The sequence below is a fragment of the Lolium perenne genome, chromosome 6 (assembly GCF_019359855.2).
Source record: "Lolium perenne isolate Kyuss_39 chromosome 6, Kyuss_2.0, whole genome shotgun sequence".
NCBI lineage: Eukaryota > Viridiplantae > Streptophyta > Magnoliopsida > Poales > Poaceae > Lolium > Lolium perenne.
In genome coordinates, this window is record NC_067249.2 from 53,119,231 (window position 1) to 53,132,658 (window position 13,428).

Sequence of the window (13,428 nt, forward strand, 5' to 3'; positions counted from 1 at the left end):
CGCCGACGGCCGGACCGTCGGCTCCTCTGTTGCACGTGGCGTCACCAGCGTGCTCGACGACTGTCGAGATACGCCGACGGCCTGGCCGTCGGCATAGCTCCAGTACCCCGGAGCATGTTCGTAACTACGCCGACGGTGTGGCCGTCGGCACAGATCCACGACCAAAGGATTGGATTGGAAATCCGCGACCGGGGCCTTGCTTCCCATCCTAAGGCCTAACGTGTCAAATATGGCCTCGTTCCAACAAACTATGTGGTGAAACGGGCCGTTTCCTACTCATTTCCCCTAAAAGCCATAGAACTCCAGACGTGATAGCCCTATTCGTGAAGGGTTTTTCAAGATAATTGTCGTATCCCAATTCCGTCTTTTGCAGTGGTTAATAGGACACATAAAATAACGCCACGCGGCTCCGCTCGACTTTTTTGGCTCAGTTTACTTTGCCAACTTTGCAAAACGGGGCCGCCGGGACATGCGGTATGGCCGTACCGGGTGCGCGGGTGCACCCGTCCGCCAACGCGCGAAACGGAAAATATTTAGCACATAAAATGACGCGTCCTAGACCTAAAAACAATTTTCCCTCCATTTATAGCTAGGATCCCTACCGCTACCTTGTCCCCTTCGCGTAGCTAGCCTACCTTTCCGCCATGGCCGAACGAGTAAACAACCACCGCGGATTGGGAGGCCCCCGCACCCGTCTAGGTCAAGATCTTTCCGCCCTCGGCGCCATCGCGCCATCGTTCGTCGATCGATCTGATCTAGATTAGGCGAAAACTCAGCCACGGTTAGACTTCGAGAGATAGCATGCGCTGCAAGAGATGGAGGTTGCGACCGCTCGACCATGGGCCTGAGATTTGGGGGCCCTGTTCAATCGCACAGCTCGCACATGCTCGTTGATGGGCCTGAAAACATTTACCTAGTTGAAATTAAAGAGGGAACTAGAATAGTTGGAAAATATCTGTGAGCTATGCCGACGGCCTAGCCGTCGGCACAACTCACGACGTCTGCCGACCGTTAGGGTGAGTGACGCCGAGGCCACGTGTTCAGTAGCTGTGCCGACGGCCGTTTGGAACCGACGGTGGCCGTCGGCACCACTGGAGCTACGTCGACGGTTTTGTTACTCCGACGGTGGCCGTCGGCACCTATGCTGCTACGCCGACGGTCTCCTCAGAGGGCAGATGGTTCCAGACTATGTGCCGACGGCCCCGATAAATGGCCGTCGGCGTATCTTCTAGCCGTCGGCACATAATCGTTTTCCTGTAGTGAGCTGGCGATGAGCGAGGCACGGGCGATGATGGCGGTGAACGACGACGTCCGGAGCCTCCGCGACAAGCTCATGTGGATGCAGGCCTTTCTCCGCGACGCCGAGCCCCGGCGCCGCGCCAAGAACGACGAGCTCATCAGGGTCTGCCTGCAGAAGACACGCGACGCCGTCTTTGACGCCGAGGATGCCGTCGACCAATATTTCCTTCAGGTCGACCTCTCCAGGTATATATGTGCGCCCATCAAGCTTCGATAGTACTTTGTAGTTTCAAAAGTATTCTACTCTTAAACTGTGAACCCACGTACCATCAAACAAACTATAACTGATTTAATGAGCCATTCGCAGTTTCACAGTTCAAATTGGTTCATACTTGCACATGCATGGCTTAATCTTTGAGACAAGCATATGACTACTGGCAGGATCAACCAGGTAGCACGTCCTCGTTGACGTCCAGCGTCGGTCTTTGTCCGCCCTTCCACTTGCGTGTCAAGGCCGAGGCAACGGCCGAGCCGGTTGTCGCGATTGAGCGGGCCAAGCTCATGGTTTCGTTTTGTACTGTCGACTTTATTTTTACAATAGATCTGAAACTTGATCTCACGTTTTGTTTTTACAACTTTTTTCATCTTCAAAATTACCATCCAATGATTTTAAAAAAGTTGTCACAGTATTTGTATCGAAGTTAAAATGTATCTTGCTATAAAATAGATCCGTAATAGTTCCAGAGAAAGATATTGGCTAGCAACCATTGGCAGACCCGAGATTTTGTCGATGTGTACTCAAAACTCCGTTTAATAGCCCGCTAACAGCCCATCTATATATAGCCTTTCGTGAGACCTGCGACTACGGCTAGAGCCTTCGGAATCTAAAAAAGAAAATAACCGCTAATAGCCCACCTATAGCTATTTAGCCTTAATTTAGCCCAATAGCAGTTATTTCCCCGCTCAGCAGGGCTAAAACAAACTGGCGCAAAAAAAATCAGAGCGGCTCAATTCGCGGGCAAAATTCCCGCGCGGCTAACCCTAGCCACAAAATATCCCTTTCCCTTATCTCTCAAATCAATCAGGACGAGAGGCGACATGGCGGAGCGCATCGCTGCCACACCTAGCCGGCCTCGTTGTTAACCTTCATCGTTGCTGAACCCGGACACCCTCCCTTTCCCTTATATGTGAACTATGTTTTGGTTATGTGCATCTCTTATGTGACTATATTATTATGTTATGCATTTTTGAATTATTGATGTACATACTACATATGATTATATGCTGCTGAACTATTGAATTTTCCCCATAAATTAGCAAATCAGTTGTATGGCCTTAGCCCGCGATAGCCTTACGTAGCTTTAGAAATCTTCACGGCTATAAGCAATATAGCTATTTTAACCGGAGACTCAAAAATAAAAGATTACCAAGAACAATGAAAAAAATAGTTAAAGAATGGTGTTTTATACAAAGTATATTTTGTATGGCTCTTTAATATGAAATTAGAAGGTTCGCCGAACAATTTTGGTATTCACCTGGGTACCCTTGAATCCACATGTGCATGCCCTGGTAGCAAGTAATGTGTTATTGTATGGTGCTAAATAACTTGAAAACATATTTTATCTCTTAAACAGTGAACATAATTTAACTATCCAACGAGTTAGAGGCTTAGAGGGCAATTTATAATTTCCATAAATATATGGTTTAAAAACTGAAACTCTGTTTCTAAGATTTAAAACTAATATTATTGGTCATTTTATTCATTATTCACAGAACTGGTAAACGATATAAGTTATGGCAACGTGTCTAAACTAACTTTTGTTTACTTCACTTGCGCTATGTAGTTCATCCCATATAAATTCGGATTTTCTAAACAATGAACGTTCGTTAGCTGCTCTTACGATGTGAATGCTCGACGGCCGTCTGATTTGCATCCGACGATGCCACTTTTCCCTCTCTGCCCCCCTTCTCCCACATCCCCGTCCTGGCAGCGCTCTCGACGGCGCTCCGCTCTCTCCCCGCGCCTCCTCTGCACGGTCTTCTCCCGCCTTCGCCGGGCAGCTCCGCCACGCCTCGGGGGCGAATTCCTTGAGATGAGCCGCCCCTCTCCAGTCCTCCTCCCAACAGCACCCCCGCAGTGCGGCCAGAGCTCCTGCTCCAAGGGAATAGAGGCGGACATCGGGACATGGACCAAGGGACGCGTGGCAACGGCGATGTCGCCATGTCCGGCCACAGCGTCTGGCATTGAAGCAACGGCAGGTTTTCGGGGAACGGCGGCATGGTGGGGAGCGCTTCGGCTTGAAACTGGAGTAGCTCACCTTACCGAGGTGGCAAGGTCAGCGCCGTTCTGGATTTTGCGCGCTGGGTGTTCGACGAAATGTCCGCCCCGGATGCCAAACTTGTACAACTCTCCAGTGGACAGGAAAATTATGTCATGACAGCCGGGCTGGGCATAAGGGAGTTCCGTGGGACGCCGTGTCCTGCGGTACGGTGTTTGCGGTGTGTTCAGGCTGGGTGGGTCGCGTGTTGACTGTTCGAAAGGATGATGCGGTAGGGGTTCAAAGGTCGCCTTGCTTCGACGAGCAATAGATCCCAGGCGAGGTACTTCTTACCTCTAGGTTAATTTTACTATTGGCATTCACAACATTCGTTGCTGCTGTAATTGGACACTGTTCGTATCTCGCAAATTAGTTGGGTTTTGGGGGTAGTTAGCTGAATTGATATAAAGTGGTTTTGCAAAGATTATCCATTTTTGGGTTGGTGTAGTTACTAACTAGAAACAATTACCACCGTAAGGGCATGTACAACGCAATGTTCTTAGTGAGGTGGTTACAGTTACCAACATGCCACCATTGTAATTACCCTTGCCTATGGTTAGTGTTATAGTTATTACCATGATATTAAGATAGTTGCCCACGTGACCATGTTACATATACCAGTACATCAGCTATCCGTTTGTTTAAGCTACAGTTATCAACACCTGTACTGGTGTAGTAATCTAGTAGCTTTTTTTGGTTGAAGTTATCTCCATGGTTCCAATGTAGTTACCAAGTTCTCCAAGTTATAGTTCCCACCATATGAATGATGTAGTTATCCAACCAGTAAACAATTTACTACCACGGCATGTAGAGGTTTGGTTACCAACATGACATTTTGATATAATTACCAATTTACTACAGTCTTGTGTTGAATTTGATAATTAGTTGTGATAGCAGTGCCCCGAAAAGGCCCCCCAGGTGTATTCGGGGTCTGGACAAAATTTCACGCCCCAGCGGGTCTGCCCATCTGCCATTTTGTGGGCCTATATTGTCAGAACACCCTGAAGGTGCCCTCACAACATTTGGGCAGATAGGGGTGTGCGGACGCGGCCACCACGTCGCACACGGGCCCACTCGTCAGTGATGGCCATGCTGTTAGCGACTCTGGCGTATTGTGTCTCCACCCATAACCCCCAACTACCTCACCTACCACGCCATCCATCTGTATCCACGCTAGGCTTGAACCGCCGCGCCGCTCCAAATCCCGCAACCTCTCTACCTCCCCTCTCCTGCCATCACCCTCTTGCTGCGTAGACCATTTGCCATCGTCACCAAGATGCCGAAGCACGACGCGGAGACCGACTCAAACCGCGCCGAATTTGGCCACGCGCCCGTGGACACAGAGACGGCGCATGAGTTGGCTGTCACCGGATTCCCAGCGCCGTCGGCCTGCCACTGACCTAAGGGTGGCACCTCAAGAGAAGGGGTGCCCATGCCGCCGCCGCTCAAGGGTCCAGCCCGCGCTGTCGAGGTCGGCTGACACTAGCTAGGCGAACTTTCCCGCGATGTACGGACAGACCCTAGTATGTGTAGAATGCGCCATTTTGGAGCAGGCTCTTCGTGTAGGACACGAAGCCGAGCACCAATTTGCCGGCCAAGGGTTTTCGTTGGAACGGTGGAACGCAGCGGAGCGACTCCGGCTCTGGTCCGAAGCCTCCTCCAACGTGACTAGCGCCGCCCGTCAAGCAGTGCCCTATCCTGAGCCTGAGGAGGAGTGGCTGGGCTTGGAGGAGGCCCTGTGTGTGTCAGAACAGACCTTCGCCATCAAGATGGGAGCCCTCCCAAGGACTGTGGCCCCAACGGGTCTGTTAATTGGGAGGCGGCGGCAAAGTCCGAAGAGGAGGACGTCAAGCCACCACAGCTCATCAAGCAAGCGCCCCATGATGTTGCCAAATGGCTGGGCAGTGGGCACTATGGTGGTCATGCGCGCGTCCAGGGAGACCGCCGCCATTGTCCTCGACTCCTCCGATGACGATTGGAATTAGAATATTTTAAATTTAGTTTCTATTGAACTATGTTTGTTTAAATTGAGTTAAATTTGGCCTTTGTTCAAACTTGTGTGATGTTGTAGAAAAAAAGGGCTGCACCATTGGAGGGGGTGCACAAGGCCTTAAGATTCGTATAACACATTAACACACATACTAATTAATGTTATAAACTAAGGCCTGTTTTCGAACCCAGGATTAAGAGAACAGTAGGAGTTGAGATGCCACATATCGTGGATTCCTATAGTAGCCAGAACCATAGAGAACTTAAAAACTCTTGTTTGGATGCCACATAAAAAATAAAAGAAATATCGGCACAAATTGAAGAAAACATCAAGTAGGAACTCATGATTAATTTTCTTAAAAAATGCTAAGAAATATAGCCCATTCCATATGAGTTTCAAAGGAACTTAGGATGGCAATTTCTTTTTTTGCAAACAAAGAGAAAGCAAATACGTTTTTCCTTTGTTTGAAAAGGGACCTAAATTCATTATACAAGTGCAAGTAGTAAACAACTACAGATGTGTGTGGTTTTCAGTTTAAGATCTGTCTTATTTTCCACCAATAAATTCAATGCTTTTTTCCAATGTTCTATTGGGCTCACATATAAAATGTTCAAATGAAATACAAGCTTTCAAATGGGCACAGTTATCAAATGTTTCAAGTCGTTGTAGACTTGCAGTGTGAATATGTGATACATCTTAGATCTACGTATATGCACCATCATTGGGTCGATCATTTTTTTAGTTTGAGATGAGCTTGATTCCTTTTCTTTTAAAAGAAGGTGAGCCGGTCAATAGATAAATATACATTGTTTCTGAATGAAGGTACCCAACCTGGAGCCATGCCATCCTCAAGTTCTTCAGTGGCTTCACCACACAAGTACGTGTCCGGCACGACCTTTCGAGGAGGATCAAAATGATCAACACAAGGCTTGAGAGCATCGTCGAGAACAAGGGAAAGTACAAAATCGAAGATGGAAGTGACACCATGTCAATCACCACTTGGAGACCATCCAGTGCCATATCATCTACTGCTGAAAAGCTGTGGGTAGTTTATGCTCTTCTTCTTTCATCCGAGTAGTTCACACTCCCATGATCATGTTACTGCACATATTTCGCAATTTTCAACTATGCATAATATGATGGGGAATAGACAGCCATATGAATGTTTTTTTTTTTTGCTTTTCCACGTCGCTACCATCTCAATATGTATCAAGATAGTGAATATGTGATACACCTTGGCACATGAACATGCACCGCATGATCATCACACACACCTCAAGATGACCGAGGCCAAAAGATAATTAGCATTCGCTCACAGTAGACTACTAGCCTGCTGTAGGTTGCACCCTTTTCTGATTGATAATAGAGGCTCAAAATCTTTCTCAATTTTCTTCTGCAGATTATATTAGAATTTGCACCTTGGAAAAAAACATGCAGATTCTTATTTAGTTCTCTAGCTTGTTAATGTGAGGATAGAAAACAGAATCCTAACAGATACAAAAACTGAACTGCAGGGATGATTTTGTGCTACCTTTGGTGGGACGAGAGGCCCAGCTAGCAGATCTGGGATCTGCACTTATTTCAGATGAAACTAAGCGCCCAATGGTGATCTCTGTGACAGGAAAGAGTGGTGTCGGCAAAACAAAGCTTGTGAAGGAGAGATACGAGAAGTCCTCTACCAAGCGTTATTTTGAAGTGAAGGCATGGGTGACATGTGCACCCAATCTCAGTGCCTCCAACATCATGAAGCTAATCCTTCTACGTTTGGTAGAGGGCCCACTTAGGTGCCCCAAAGAGAAACTTGGGGAAATGTTGCGGAAGGAATTGGAAAATCACAGGTACCTGTTGGTTATAGATGGTGAAGTTAATAGCACGGAGTGGAGCTACATGCTAGACTTCCTCCCAACGGACATAGCCGAGAGCAGAGTTGTGAGAATCACACAGGCGACCAATCTAGAACCACCACCTGCCTCCTTTGAACCAAAGGACATTGCGCTTGATCACTTTGAAGAACAAAACACAAGTGTCAATTTGTTCCTGGCAACACTCTTCATGGACGACAAAGAGAAGCACTGTGGCAGTGTGATCGAGGAAGCTGTCAAAGGAAAGCACGCCCAGTTCATCTTCAACGTCACCGGTGGCCTGCCACTGGCAATTGTGCTCTTGTCCGGCCTTCTGCGGACGAAGGAGTACCCTGGTGAATGGGAAAAAGTGTTTAAGCACCTCGAGGGAAAGTCCAGTGAATCAAAGCGGCTGGACAACATATTGTCCATGTGCTTTGACGACCTCCCACATGACCTCAAATCTTGCTTCCTCTACTTTGCCGGCTTCCCGGCGAGCACACTTGTGAAGGCACGTTCCCTAGTGTGCAAGTGGATGGCGGAGGGGTTCCTGAGACCAAAAGAGGGCAAGACAATGGAGAAGGTGGGCGAGCGCTACTTGCACGAGCTGATCCATCGGCGACTCATGAACCTTCCACCACTGGAGAATGCTGCTCCTGGGGACGAGCGTGTGACAGTACAAACCAAAGTCCATGACTTCCTGGTTCTTGAGGCACAAGAGGCAAACTTTGTCGAGATCCACCACGGCGATGATCTCCCCACACTATCCACTGCTCGCCGCCTTTCCCTGCAGAATCACACGGACAAGTATGCTGCTCTCGCTGACCCTTTGCCCAAGCTGCGGTCCATCATGTCCAACTTCGAGAAAGAAGAACCCCAAGGCAGTGCAGAAACCAGGGAAGATAGCAGCAGGACCCATGATGGAGCCACATGCAGCCCCTTCTCCAGAAAGGCCGACTCTAGCGAGGTCATGCGGAAACTCTTGAAAGGATCTCGGTTCCTCCGTGTCATCTACCTGGACGGCCTTGAGATTGGCAACAAGCTTCCCTCTGAAATTGGGAGCGTGGTGCACTTGCACTACCTTGGCATCACCTCATGCTCCCTTGGCGAGATACCAGCCTCGGTTGGGAAGCTCACACGTCTCCAGACACTAGACGTCCGAGGCACGGATGTCACCAGACTTCCATCGGAGTTTTGGAAGATTCGGACCCTGCGGCATGTGTTTGGATCAATCGTCTTGCCTAGGCGAGTCGGCAACTTGGAGCAGCTGCAGACACTGCAGGCCGTAAAGCCCGACGATGATGGTGGCAGCTGGGACGCAACAACCTTTGCCAGCATGAAGCGCCTTCAGTCCTTGTACATCTCGGGCCTCACCGCTCGAAATGCGCATGCCTTGGTGCCTGTCTATGCGCTCAAGTACCTCGTGCTCCTAAGTATTAGCGGTGATGAAATTTCCTTGGATTTGTTTGCTTGCTCCAACTATACGCGTCTCCAGGTAATGGTTTTGAAGGGGAAGACTTTGTCATCTTCAGATTGGAGTAAGCGATTTTACTTCCCAAGCCTGACTAAGCTGTCTCTGAAGAATACCAAGGTGTCGCAAGAATTCATCAACAAACTAAGTGAGCTGCCTCTTCTGGCCTCTCTAGCTCTGTTCCGTGAGTCCTTGGAGGGGAAATGTCTCTCCTTAACCGATGGGTTTCAGAGTCTGAAGGAACTGAAGCTGGACGTAGACGTGCTTGAAATTATTATTATGGGTCAAGCGTGCCCCAATCTAGAGAAAATGGAGCTTTCCATCTACTCTTGGGATCTTAATCTCCAGGTCAGGCCCGAAATTGCGGACATTATCAGGCTTCAAGATAAATTTCTCTACGCTAATGTGAAAAGAAGCAAGGCATTACAGTTACTATGAAGATTGAAGCTCCTACCAAAGGTCAACTGCGAGGTTCATACCGTACTATGTGCAATATTCGTACACCATGATATATGTTAATGTGTGATGTAGTATAAGCTTGAGAGTGTTATTTGTGTGTATTTATTCAATGCTTGTGTGTGTGCGCCTTAAGTGTGCGAGAGAAATGATTGTATATAAGTATTAAATGTGGAGTATTCTCGAGTCACCATTTCCAGCATGTAATGACTAAAATAAAGTGGCAGAAAGTGCTTTCTTATGCCAGAGTTTATAAAATGATTGAGCATGTTCATTCGAAGTGGGTTTTCTCACTCATCTACTCGGTGTTGCATTTGTTATGAGGATAAAAGGATTTTGGTATGCATTTAGGACGTGAGTTTGGTGACCTTGGCCGGTTGAGATTTTGAGTTTTTGACAGTGTATTTAGCTTCATCAAAGAAGCTACTCCATATGTGACATGATCTCAGTCAACATAAAGCTAGAGCTTATTAATGCCAGAAACAAAAATGTGAGTACGGGGGGGTGTAAACGGATCGGATTTTTTCGTCCCATATATAATTATCTTGGATTCGGATCGGATCGGATATTGATCGGTTTTGAATTCAAATACTTAAAGGATGAGATTCCTCCTAGGGGGGTTGAATAGGCGATTTAAAAACTCTTACGAATTTGGCTTGTAAGAATGCGAAATTAAACTAACGTTTATTTTACAAGCACAAACCCTAAATATGCTAGGCTCAACTAAATGCAGCAACAATAACTAGAGTTAAGCAAGATAGACACAATATATATATATATAAACAACAAGTGCTAGCAAGATATAATAAATACTTCAACCTCGATGGCTATCACAAGGGAAAGTAAACTCGGGTATAGAAATAACCGAGGCACGCGGAGACGATGATGTATTCCCGTGTTCCCTTCCTCTGCAAGAAGGTACGTCACGTTTGGAGAGGTGGGGATCCCACGAAAGATTTCCCAAAGGTATTCAAATCCTTCACACTCAAATCCCACCAAAGCAACAAATGCTAGGATGCGATTAGAGAGGAAGAACAATGGAGGAAATCAACAAATGACTCCAAGATCTAGATCCAAAGAGTTCCCCTCACTTAGAGGAGAAATGGAAGTGGGGATTGTAGATCTAGATCTCCTCTCTTAGATCCCTCAAGAATGAGCAAGAATCATGGGGGTGGAATCAAGAGATAGGGAAAGTTCTTCAAAGTCAATAATGGAAGAGAGAGAATGGAAGAACTTACTCAGCGCAAGGTGGAAGAAGGCCTATTTATAGCCTAGAAGAAAAAGAGCCGTTGGGGAAAAAGATGGGCAGAAAAACGACCCAGCCGGCTAGCTAGTCCACCAGGCCGGGCTCCGGATAGGTCGGCAGCAAAAAGGGCCAACCGGCGCGCGGCGGGGGTGGGGTGGGGGGGGGGGGTCGACCGGGCAGGGTGCCGGACTTGGGCCGGGAGACCCCCTGGAGCTGGCCGGTGTGCACGAGCCCAGTGGCCGGTCCCAACCGGGCAGACCGGTGGCTGGCTCGGCGAGGCCGGACGGTGGGCCGGATTTCGGGACCCCCCCTGAAAAACCTCTTCCTTTTCTTTTAAACAGAAAATGCTCCCGAATTCCGATTTACATGAAACCAATTTTGTTGGAAATATTGAGACTCCTCACAGAATATTTTATAATGATTTTAGAAAGGGAGTCTCCCAATGTCAATAAATGGTAAAGACGTCCAAACTCGAAAACGCAATAGAAGATGCATGCGGATTCCGTTTTCGATGAACTTGGGCTTGTTGAAAAGCTAGCAACAAGCTCAAGAACCTCACATAGAGAAAATACCAAGAAGCAATAGGTATATGCAAAGTATGCAAAGGATTGAGCTTCCTAAGACGATGTGATCAAGTTACCCAACCGAAAACCCCTCTTGATAATGCGGCTATCTATCCTATAACCCGGTCTCCCAACAACCACCTTCAAACCGGTAAAAGGAAAACCTAGCAAGGCCATACCTTTGCCTTGCGCACCCCGCTTTATCTTGATGACAACGCTTCAAGTTCCATCAAGCCAGAGTGCATCACTTGATCATTGTTGTTTCGTGAAGACTCATGATTTGCTCCCCCATACGCCATTATGGGATAGCTTCATTAAGCACATCTTCACATGTCCATTATCACTAAATTGACGACAAGCTTCAAGCATGTGATCCTCTTGAGATGTGATGTTGTGAAAAGCACACCGTTAGGGAACCCCAAGAGGAAGGTATGATGAGCACAATAGTAAGTTTTCCCTCAGTAAGAAACCAAGGTTTAATCGACCAGTAGTAGAAAGAAATCATTTCTGAAGGTGTTGCTAGCTGACTTTGGAAGGGCTCACTACCGGTGTCAGCAACAACGTGGAACCTGCACACAACACAACCAAAATACATTTCCCCAACTTACAGTGAGGTTGTCAATCTCACCGGTTCTGCTGAAAACAAAGGATTAAATATATAGTGTGGAAAGAGATGTTTGTTTACAGTGAAATAAAAAAGAACAGTAAAAGAGCTATTGTCGTTGGAATTGGCAATAAAAAGAACATGTATTTGCACTGTAAAAGAAAGGACCGGGGTCCACAGTTCACTAGAGGTGTCTCTCCAATAAAGATAAATAACATGATGGGTGAACAAATTACAGCTGGGCAATTGATAGAATAAATACCATACATGACAAGATGATTACTATGAGATTCATTTGGGCATTACAACAAGATACATAGACCGTAATCCAACTGCGTCTATGACTAATAATCCACCTTCCCGTTAGCATCCGCACCCCTTTCAGTATTAAGTTCCAAGCAATAGATTATTGCATTAAGTAAAGTTGTAAGGGTATTTTACCCTTATCCATTATTTTGGTATCTATGACACCGTGCTGGAGTATTTGGACTAATACATGCCTACAAGATGACTTTCAGGTATTAGCCAAAGAGGTATGATGGTGTAGCAATGGAACAAAAGGCAACGGGAGACCCCCCCAATTCGACGAAAAATCAGCTAGTTTTTCAGAGCCTGGCGATCACGAATCCGGTCGGACCGGCCCTGGCACCGGACAGCCCGGTCACCAACCGGACCCTGAACCGGTGCCATCCGGGCAAGTTCCAGTAAAGAAGGCGAGCCCTCCAGTCTGCGTCCGGTCACCAGCCCGGTTTCGGACCGGCTGCTCCGGTCCATGGCCCGGTCTGACCGGGCACCAGACCGAGCGGCCCGGTCAGCAACCGGACTCTGCGCCTGTGACATCCGGGCGCCATCCAGTAAGCTCAGAAGCCTGCCCGGTCAAGACCCGGTCCCAGCTCCGGTTGGAAACCGGCCGGCCCGATCTGTGGCCCGGTCTGACCGGGCTGTGGACCGGCCTGTCCGGCGCCAAATCCGGTTGACCGGGTATCTCGAAGAATCTGCTGATGTGGCAAGTGACCAACGGCCGTATTTAGAAGAACACTATAAATAGGTCTTCTCCTACCTCTGAACAGTTAGGCACTACACTACAAGCTGTTCTTGAGCTCTCTCTCTCTTACTCCATTGCTAGAAACACCAAAAGCCTCAGATCTCCCTCCTCCTCCACCCAAACTCAAATCCCTCCGGGGAATCATTAGAGGAGGACCCGATCTACTGTTCTACCAAGCCAAATCTCATTCCCCCTTGTATTCATTGAGAAGCTTGCTTCCTAGGGTTCCTTGGAAACCCTAGGTAGGCAAGAGGAGTCCGGAAGCATCCGGGCTGTGGATTTGCTCCGGGCAAGATTGTGAAGGTTTGGAGGCTACCTCAAAGTCTACCGCAAGTGAGTGAGCTATTCCTTCGTGGGATAGGCTCCGGAGAATAGGGTGAGCCTTCGTGGCGCGGGGAATCCTTCGTGGGACCTCCACTCCTCCAAACGTGATGTACCTTGTTGCAAAGCAAGGGAACACGGGAATACATCCTCGTCTCCGCGTGCTATCGGTTATCTCTAACCGAACTCCTTACTTGTGATTTAACTGCCTGTGAGAGCCTTCGTGCTCGAGTTAGTTGTATCCTCATATAGGTTGCTTCACCTAGTTTGGATTAGGCTCATCTTTATATTCCGCAAAGCCTAATATTGCAAAGAAAGAATTAAAATTTGTAGA

The 13,428-nt window shown here is 47.7% G+C and overlaps 1 protein-coding gene across 2 annotated transcripts; it reads left to right on the forward strand.

Moving 5' to 3' along the window:
- Window positions 1–1,267: 1,267 nt before the first annotated feature.
- On the forward strand, window positions 1,268–9,612 carry LOC127308003 (putative disease resistance RPP13-like protein 3). 2 transcript variants are annotated; one of them, XM_051338760.1, is made up of 3 exons: window positions 1,268–1,485; window positions 6,370–6,588; window positions 7,062–9,612. In XM_051338760.1, the coding sequence occupies exons 1-3, from the start codon at window positions 1,271–1,273 to the stop codon at window positions 9,295–9,297; spliced, it is 2,670 nt and encodes an 889-aa protein (XP_051194720.1). In that variant the 5' UTR covers window positions 1,268–1,270; the 3' UTR covers window positions 9,298–9,612. The 2 variants fall into 2 exon arrangements, with proteins under 2 accessions (XP_051194720.1, XP_051194721.1); XM_051338761.2 differs by lacking the exon at window positions 1,268–1,485 and adding an exon at window positions 3,187–3,840.
- The last annotated feature ends 3,816 nt before the right edge of the window (window positions 9,613–13,428 follow it).

What these genes read in the sequence shown, in the direction of transcription:
- LOC127308003 (XM_051338760.1), top strand. Translation starts at nt 1,271, where the DNA reads ATGAGCGAGGCACGGGCGATGATGGCGGTGAACGACGACGTCCGGAGC. An exon ending in CTTCAGGTCGACCTCTCCAG is followed by an intron (nt 1,486 to 6,369) that starts GTATATATGTGC and finishes TTCTGAATGAAG; the next exon opens with GTACCCAACCTGGAGCCATG. An exon ending in TCATCTACTGCTGAAAAGCT is followed by an intron (nt 6,589 to 7,061) that starts GTGGGTAGTTTA and finishes ACTGAACTGCAG; the next exon opens with GGATGATTTTGTGCTACCTT.